The 9,138-nt window shown below is 38.3% G+C and overlaps 1 protein-coding gene across 1 annotated transcript in view; it reads left to right on the top strand.

Moving 5' to 3' along the window:
* The window catches only part of HECTD1 (HECT domain E3 ubiquitin protein ligase 1), a 94,644-nt gene extending 86,177 nt beyond the window's left edge, over positions 1–8,467 (top strand). The window contains exons 35-42 of the mRNA XM_017537597.2: positions 927–1,128; positions 2,774–2,911; positions 3,219–3,826; positions 4,795–4,873; positions 5,319–5,412; positions 6,800–6,950; positions 8,029–8,173; positions 8,286–8,467. Of these exons, the coding sequence (XP_017393086.1) occupies positions 927–1,128; positions 2,774–2,911; positions 3,219–3,826; positions 4,795–4,873; positions 5,319–5,412; positions 6,800–6,950; positions 8,029–8,173; positions 8,286–8,423 (1,555 nt within the window). The 3' untranslated portion in view covers positions 8,424–8,467. The remainder of the gene's footprint in view (positions 1–926; positions 1,129–2,773; positions 2,912–3,218; positions 3,827–4,794; positions 4,874–5,318; positions 5,413–6,799; positions 6,951–8,028; positions 8,174–8,285) is intronic.
* The last annotated feature ends 671 nt before the right edge of the window (positions 8,468–9,138 follow it).

Here is a 9,138-nt window from a genome sequence, read left to right as displayed (position 1 = left end):
CATGTTACCCAGGCTGGAGTGCAATGGCCCGATCTCGGCTCACCGCAACCTCCGTCTCCTGGGTTCAGGCAATTCTCCTGCCTCAGCCTCCTGAGTAGCTGGGATTACAGGCGCGCACCACCATGCCCAGCTAATTTTTTGTATTTTTAGTAGAGACGGGGTTTCACCGTGCCGACCAGGATGGTCTCGATCTGTTGACCTCGTGATCCACCCGCCTCGGCCTCCCAAAGCGCTGGGATTACAGGCGTGAGCCACCGCGCCCGGCCTGCAAGTGGATCTCTTGAGGCCAGGAGTTCGAGACCAGCTTAGGCAACATGGCAGAACCCCAGCTCTACTAAAAATAGAAAAATCAGCCAGGTGTGGTAGCACATGCCTGTAATCCCAGCTACTGGGGAGGCTGAGGCAGGAGAATCCCAGGATTGGGGAGCTTGCAGTGAGCCGAGATTATGCCACTATACTCTAGCCTGGGTGACAGAGCAAAACTCCATTAAAAAAAAAAGAAAATAAATGTTTTAAAATTATAATTATTGTTTTGATGGTGCTTCCAGCTTGAAAAATAACTTAATCATTTAAAAATTTCTCTGATAGGAAACGTTTGTCCTTTTTTGAATGATGTTGGGGTTTGGACAACAGATTTTTGTTTTTATTGAACTGCTAAAATAAAGAGGGGAAAATACAGACCCAGTACTTTATTAGTACTTTATCAGTACTTTATCTGCTTAAGGCAGATTATAATAAAAGGAGTTTCATATATTTTTATTTGTGAAAGGAAGCAATTTATGTAATAAAAAAAGATCACTATTTTAAAAATCACCTGATAAAATACTATTTTTTAATTTCTTAAATCTTTGAATTCTGTTGCTGGTTTAGTAGTACATTCAGCTGTTAATATATACTACAGTTACATAGATATTTTTCTATTTCAGAGCAATAGTGTGGTTACAAAACCGGCGTGAAGCCACTGTGGAACGAACGAGAACCACAAGCAGTGCAAGGCGAGATGATCCTGGAGAGTTTCGAGTTGGTCGTCTCAAGCACGAAAGAGTAAAAGTTCCACGTGGTGAATCGCTGATGGAATGGGCTGAGAATGTCATGCAAATACATGCAGATCGGAAATCAGTTCTTGAGGTAATCTCATAAAATTAGATTTAGGAAATAGGAATGACACTTAGGGAACCAGCCAGTATGTATCTTCACTGAATAAAAACTGGTAGGTAAACATGAAGAGGGGTTTCCCTGTTCTCTAGGCAGAAGCCTTCTCCTCTGGCAGAGCATCTTTTTCATAAGAGGATGTCAGTCCACCTCTTCATGGGTTAGGTCTTGCACCATTAATGAGCAACAAAGATGATCTCCATTCTTGAGGTGGCAAAGTGCTTGTTCTGCTTGAGGGCCTCCACCCATTTCATAACAAAGTTGGACTAAAATAATAGTACTCACAAGGAACTCTTTTTGATACCCTGTTTTACCCTTATATTAAACTGTGCTATTCAATATTTTGGGAGTACCTGGTTTTGTAATATTGTTTCACTTAAATTGTGCTCGGTATTATATCACTGGTCTGTGTTCAGAGATGTTACAGCAAATGGCAGTATGAAATTTAATATATTTACTTTGGAAATGTTATTGTGTACATTGTTGATTATATTCCATATACATGATATTCCTCATAGGAGGAAGAGTGGAAATATCTCTCCTGTCACAGGTGTGAAACCAGTTGGTTTAACTTTTGGATCATAAACTGATGATAAGAAATATGATACATCTCTAGAAGATGTCCAAGGCTTTACAGCTTTCACTTTATATGCAGACTTTCATTGTATTCCTCCTACCCTTATGTTCTTTTTTTTTTTTTTTTTAAATAGAGACAAAGTCTCACTATGTTGCCCAGGCTGGTCTCAAGCTCCTGGGCTCAAGTGATCCACCCGCTTCTGCCTCCCAAAGTGCTGGGAATACAGATGTGAGCCTCCCTACCCAGCTGCTTACATTCTTCTAATTTAGTGTTTTTTTTTTTTAACCATACACTGTATGGTTTTGATGATACTTTAAGCAATCACTTTAAAGGTTTTTGTCCTACTCTTCCCATTCCAACAATGATTTAAAGTATCTTTAACTCATAATAAGTAGAAGAGGCTGGGCGCAGTGGCTCATGCCTGTAATCCCAGGACTTTGGGAGGCCAAGGTAGATGGATCACCTGAGGTCAGGAATTTGAGACCAGCCTGACCAACATAGTAAAACCCTGTGGTGCATACCTGTAATGCCAGCTACTTGGGAGGCTGAGGCAGGAGAATTGCTTGAACCTGGGAGGCAAAGACTGCAATGAGCCAAGATCATGCCACTGCACTCCATCCTGGGCAGCAAGAGTGAAACTGTCTCAAAAAAAGAGGGAGAAGAGTTTAGCCTTTGCTGTCACACAGAGACACTCAAAAATCTGTATACCATCATTTCTTCAAGCAAATTATTTAATCTCCTTATCTGAGATTTGGTTTCCTTTGGTGTAAAAAGGAGATAATTATTTTGCAGGGTTGTTGTGAGAAATAAATGTATGAAAGATGCCCAGCACAGTGCTTAAGCATGTAATAGTGTACAAGTGGTCTCTTGTCTTTAGAAAAATTAAAATAACATTCCTGTGCTGTTTATAATATACTACACTGCTATTTTGAAAAAAGGTATATTACTGGATCATATATGATAAATTTTGGTAAGAATTAGATTATTTTAAAAACACCCCAAACTTTTGTTTGTTAACCCACAATTTATTTGTTCATATTTTAGGTTGAGTTTTTAGGAGAAGAAGGAACTGGCTTGGGACCCACATTAGAGTTTTATGCTTTGGTGGCAGCAGAATTCCAGAGGACTGACTTGGGAGCTTGGCTTTGTGATGATAATTTTCCAGATGATGAATCTCGTCATGTAAGAATATTTATCATTTTGTGATTTGTGACTCTTGCTTTTTGAAGTGTCAAAAATAGATTTTGTGTTCAGAACAAAAGCCAAGTTTCTGACTTGACTTTTATTATTGAATAAACTTGATACAATTAAAGTATTTCTAAAGGGATAAACTTTAATCATCAAAAACTAATAAAATTATATACTTTTAGATAGCCAAATTTATGAAGATGTTTAATGTTTATGGATTTTTTTCTTAGATAAATGATAGGCTTAGTTTCTATTACCTTTTGTTTAATTTTATTTGCATTTCCCCCTCTAAAAAAATTAGGTTGATCTTGGAGGTGGATTGAAACCTCCTGGATACTATGTGCAGAGGTCTTGTGGACTGTTTACGGCACCATTTCCACAGGATAGTGATGAACTTGAAAGGATCACAAAACTTTTTCATTTCCTTGGAATTTTCTTGGCCAAGTGCATTCAAGACAATAGACTTGTGGACTTACCTATTTCTAAACCTTTTTTTAAACTAATGTGTATGGGTGACATTAAAAGCAATATGAGTAAACTGATTTATGAATCACGAGGTGATAGAGACTTACACTGTACTGAAAGTCAGTCTGAAGCTTCTACAGAAGAAGGTCATGATTCACTCTCAGTAGGAAGCTTTGAAGAAGATTCAAAATCAGAATTTATTCTTGATCCCCCTAAACCAAAACCCCCAGCTTGGTTTAATGGAATTTTGACTTGGGAAGACTTTGAACTAGTAAACCCACACAGAGCCAGATTTTTAAAAGAAATTAAAGACCTTGCTATCAAGAGGCGCCAAATTTTAAGCAACAAAGGCCTTTCTGAAGATGAGAAGAACACAAAATTACAGGAACTAGTGCTGAAGAATCCATCAGGTTCTGGGCCTCCACTTAGCATAGAGGATTTAGGGTAAGCACTATATGTACGTACTTCAGTCCAATGGATGAATAAGTTCTAAAGCTTTTGTTTCTTTGTCCTCACTGATTTGCAATATATGAGTAAAGAGTCTGTCAGAAACAGTAATATGCTGTAGGAAATATTGATGAAAAGCTTGAAGCTTTGATTTAATATTATAAAGATAATACTCAGGATACTAGAATATTAGTTTACTAATCATGAAACCTTTAGAAGATGACTTGACTTAGCCAATGTGATGAATTTATATGCCTGTGTAAAATGTCCAGAGCCAACAATATTTTGACAAATTCATCTGCTGATATATAGCCCACTTCGCAAAGCTCAAAAATTGGTTGCTATGTCAGCCTTATCACCAGTGGCTGTACCAGCTGAGATACTGCAGATCTTTTGATAAAATTCTCTTTATGTACATGTAATTATCTTCAGTTTTCATTTTAGGTTAGCTGCAAGGCTTTTTTTTTTTTTAACGTTTGCTGATAATGTTGGTAAGCTGTGTTTAATAAATGGTTATATATTCAAGGCTTGATTTTAAAAAACTACATATTTTTGTACACAGCATGATTGACTTTAGTGAAGCAATAGTTTCTTCCTAAAGTCTTATAAATATGTTGCTGTCATAATTCAGTGCAAAAATTTTAGTTCATTAATTTTGTGCCATAAGCTAGAAGTAATATAGAAAGGTGGTGTTTTCTTACAATCTTTGCAAAGCCAGACAGATTTGGTAACAGTTGACCTAGTAGATTTTGTCCATAGAATATTGCATTTTAAAAGACCTGAGCTTACTTGTAAGCTGGTGTACTGATTTTGTTGTAGGAAGAGAGGGGTGGGATTTATGGTTTTGATAGCCATGTTATTTAATTTTTTTTCTCTTGTACCCACTGATGGCAGATGATAGTGTTATAAAAATTAAATGTGATTAGTAGTAGCTGCGTGTCAGTTAATCTTTTTTGTCCTCCCAGTTTAAATTTCCAGTTTTGCCCTTCCTCAAGAATATATGGTTTTACAGCCGTGGATCTCAAGCCAAGTGGTGAAGATGAGGTAAAAAGTTTGGTTTTTTTCTTTCTTTTTCTTTTTTTTTTTTTGAGATGGAGTCTTCCTCTGTTGTCCAGGCTAGAGTGCAGTGGTGCAGTCTTGGCTCACTGCAACCTCCGGCTCCGGAGTTTAAGCAGTTCCCTGCCTCAGTCTTCCAAGTAGCTGGAATTACAGGCACCTGCCACCATGCCTGGCTAATTTTTGTATTTTTAGTAGAGACAAGGTTTCACCATCTTGGCCAGGCTGGTCTTGAACTCCTGACCTCATGATCCACCTGCCTCAGCCTCCCAAAGTGTTGGGATTACAGGCATGAGCCACTGTGCCTGGCCAAAAGTTTGCTTTTAATATAGCCATAAATTCTGAAACATCCTCTTAACAAGGCCAGTTGTACTAGGCACTCCTGAAATATTCCTAGATATTAACAATAATACTGACAAATTTTCTTTTGCAGATGATAACAATGGATAATGCAGAAGAATATGTGGATTTGATGTTTGACTTTTGTATGCATACGGGTATTCAGAAACAAATGGAAGCCTTTAGAGGTAATTTTAAAGGATTTTTAGCATAATTGTTCTCCTTTTACAGTTGAAATTAAGGTCAAGAATTGCTGGTGGTCAGGTGTGGTGGCTCACACCTGTAATCTCAGCACTTTGGGAGGCTGAGGCAGGAGGATTGCTTGAGCTCAGGAGTTCAAGACCAGCCTGGACAACATGGCAAGACCCCGTCTCTACAAAACATTTTTAAAAAAATTAACCAGATGTGGTGGCATGTGCCTGTGGTCCCAGCTACCCGGGAGGCTGACTTGGGAGAATAGTCTGAACCCAGGAGGCTGAGGCTACAGTGAACCATGTTTGGGGCACTGCACTCCAGCCTGCACAACAGAGGAAGACCTTTCAGAAAGAAAGAAAGAGAGAGACAGAGAGAGAGAGAGAGAGAGAGAAAAGAGGGAGGGATGGAGGGAAAGAAAGAAGAGTGGACATAAGGTTGCATATATTCTAGATTCATCTCATGAATTAAACTATGAAAGAATCATGATGGGAACAAAGTATATTACACTGTAAATTACTTTTGAAAATGAGAACACAGTTTTTTGCCTGACTTGTATGACAGAAAGAGCTGGCAAACTCCAGACTGAGTAGTAATAAGAATTTGCCTACTAACCATTACAACTGAATGTTACCCCTCTGTTCACATTTGTGCTGTTAAGCAGGGATTTCTGATTTAAAACAGTTTTAATTTCAAGCTATCTTAATTTATGCTTGTTTGTTCAAACATTTATGAATGTTTTCTTCATCTTCTGTCCATTTCATTGGTAATGGGTATTTTTTCATTGTTGCATAATATATGTACATGTTTATGGGGCACACATATTTTGATACACAGAATGTGTAACGATAAAATCTGTATATAGGATATCCATCATCTTGGACATTTATCATTTCTGTGTGTTGGGAACATTCGAATTATTCTCTTCTAGCTTCTTCAGAATATACAATATATTATTGTTAACTATAGTCACCCTACTATGCTAGAAAACATTAGAACTTACTCCTTTTATTTAATTGTAAGTTTATATCCATTAACCTACCTCTCTGCATCCACCTCCACATGCGTGTTCCCAGCCTCTGGTATCAATCATTCTTTACCTTTATGAGATCAACTTTTTAAGCTCCCACATATGAGTGAGAACATGTGATATATATCTTTCTGTGCTTGGCTTATTTCACTTAATAGATTTCATTCCTTTTTATGGTTGCATAGTATTCTATTGTGTATATATACCACATTTTCTTTAGACATTCATCACTTGATAGACACTTAGATTGGTTCTGATAATGGGTATTTTGGTTTGAAATTTGGTATTTTGGAACCATAACTTGGAAATTGAGTTGTGCTTTTTTTTGTGTTTCTGTTGTGTGTACGATGTAGATGGGTTTAATAAAGTTTTTCCAATGGAGAAATTAAGTTCCTTCAGCCATGAAGAAGTTCAAATGATTCTTTGTGGAAACCAGTCACCGTCCTGGGCAGCAGAGGATATTATCAATTACACTGAACCTAAGCTGGGTTATACGCGTGATAGGTATGTGTTACTATTTTCTAAGATCAACAAAATTGTTTATATTCCCCAAATCAAATGACAGATTCTCTAAAGAACTGTAACTCAGTGAATTACATTCATAAAGTAAGTGAGAAAGCAATGGTGTCTCACAATTACCAGAATGCATATCCATTGATAAGGCTGGGAAGATACAAAAAGACAACTGATATCAGGCCAGGTGCATTGGTTCATACCTGTAATCCCAGCACTTTGGGAGGCCAAGGCGGGCAGATCACTTGAGGTCAGGAGTTTGAGATCAGCCTGGCCATCATGGTAAAACCCAGCTCTACTAAAAATACCAAAAATTAGCTGGGCATGGTGGCACACGCCTGTAATCCCAGCTACTCAGGAGGCTGAGGCAGAAGAATCGCTTGAACCCAGGACGTGGAGGTTGCAGTGGGTCATCGTGCCATTGCACTCCAGCCTGAGCAACAAGAATGAAACTCGAGAGAAAACAAAACAAAAAAAGACAATTGACATGGCTGATGTTGATTCCTTTTCTTATTGTGTTTTAATTATTCATTATTTAAAAAAATTTCTTAATTGTAACCTGTTAGGCTATACTACATTTGTATTAATTTTTTTTTTTGACATAGAGTTTTGCTCTTGTTGCCTAGGCTGGAGTGCAATGGCATGATCTTGGCTCACCGCAACCTCTGCTTCCTGGGTTCAAGCAGTTTTCCTGCCTCAGCCTTTTGAGTAGCCGGGATTACGGGCATGCGCCACCATGCCCAGCTAATTTTGTATTTTTAGTAGAGATTGGTTTTCACCATGTTTGTCAGGCTGGTCTCGAACTCTTGACCTCAGGTGATCCATCTGCCTCGGCCTCCCAAGGTGCTGGGATTATAGGCATGAGCCGCCATGCATGGCCAGGGTTATTTTTAAAGTAGCTTGTATTAGCCCATTTCATACTTACCCAAGAGTCTTTAGATGTGCTCTTCTTCTGATGTGAGGATATTGTTTTTTTTTAGGCGGCTTGTTGCTGGCTTACAAAGTAGTGGTAGTGATTTTCATTTAAATCTGCTGTCAACTTAGTGTAACTGTATTTTTGTTCTTTTAGCCCTGGTTTCCTGAGGTTTGTGAGGGTTTTATGTGGCATGTCTTCTGATGAAAGGAAAGCATTCTTGCAGTTTACCACTGGTTGTTCAACTCTGCCCCCAGGTGGACTGGCTAACCTGCATCCCAGGCTCACAGTTGTACGCAAGGTACAAGCTCTCTGGCTAATGGGGAATCCAAATGAAATTTAGTTACTTTAGTTTTGAAAGAAAGAAGTATTTAAACTCATGGTCTTCTGTTGTATTTCCTTTCTTTCTGTAGGTTGACGCTACTGATGCAAGCTATCCATCAGTCAATACATGTGTGCATTACCTTAAGTTGCCTGAATATTCTTCCGAGGAGATCATGAGAGAGCGCCTGCTAGCTGCTACAATGGAGAAAGGCTTTCATCTCAATTGAGCTTTGAAGTGCAATGGGAGACATCAGAGACTTTAAAAATACTAGTGAAGCCTCTTGTGTTTGTGTGCAGAGAAGTATACGATCCTCCACACTAATGACATTTGCCTTTTTTTCCACCATTAAGGCTTTAAGAACATGTGGAATAAGTTTGTTAGCTGCTAATGACAAAACAAATCCTTTACCCAGCCAGCAAGTATATAGCACAGAACACTGTGTTACTTTACAAGGGCTTATGTGACTGGAATAAGGTGGTCCTACTTGACTGTTCCAAAGAGCAGCTTCTCAGATCTTCAGTGTTCACTGGTAAATTTCTAACAGTGTATTTGTGTAAAGTTTGTCATTTCATACTCCATACACTACAGTTGCCGTCACTGATCCCTGTTTTGCTGGCTTTTAAGCTACATAGTCAAAAATCCTGCTTCCTTAAAACTTAAGAGAATTAATGAGCATCTCAAGCTTTTTCTTTTCCTTTTTAATGATGCCTGCACTATCAGAGTATTCTAGTGTTCTCTCTTTTGTTTGGCATATAATCATGCACAACCTTTTTATTTCTTTAAGGTGGGAGTATATTTTTATTTCCTAAATGCCGTACTATGAAGATCAAAGTCTTAAGTGTGTTTGTGCAGCTCAAAAATAAAGCTATATTAAGGGGGGGAAAACACTGGTCTAAGTGCAAGGCACACTTAAAGCAAGTTTTACTTTTGGTTGTATTTTC

The sequence above is a fragment of the Cebus imitator genome, unplaced genomic scaffold, assembly GCF_001604975.1.
Source record: "Cebus imitator isolate Cc_AM_T3 unplaced genomic scaffold, Cebus_imitator-1.0 Scaffold104, whole genome shotgun sequence".
NCBI lineage: Eukaryota > Metazoa > Chordata > Mammalia > Primates > Cebidae > Cebus > Cebus imitator.
Note: the sequence above shows the minus strand (reverse complement) of the source record. Positions and strands in the feature narration are given on the sequence as shown.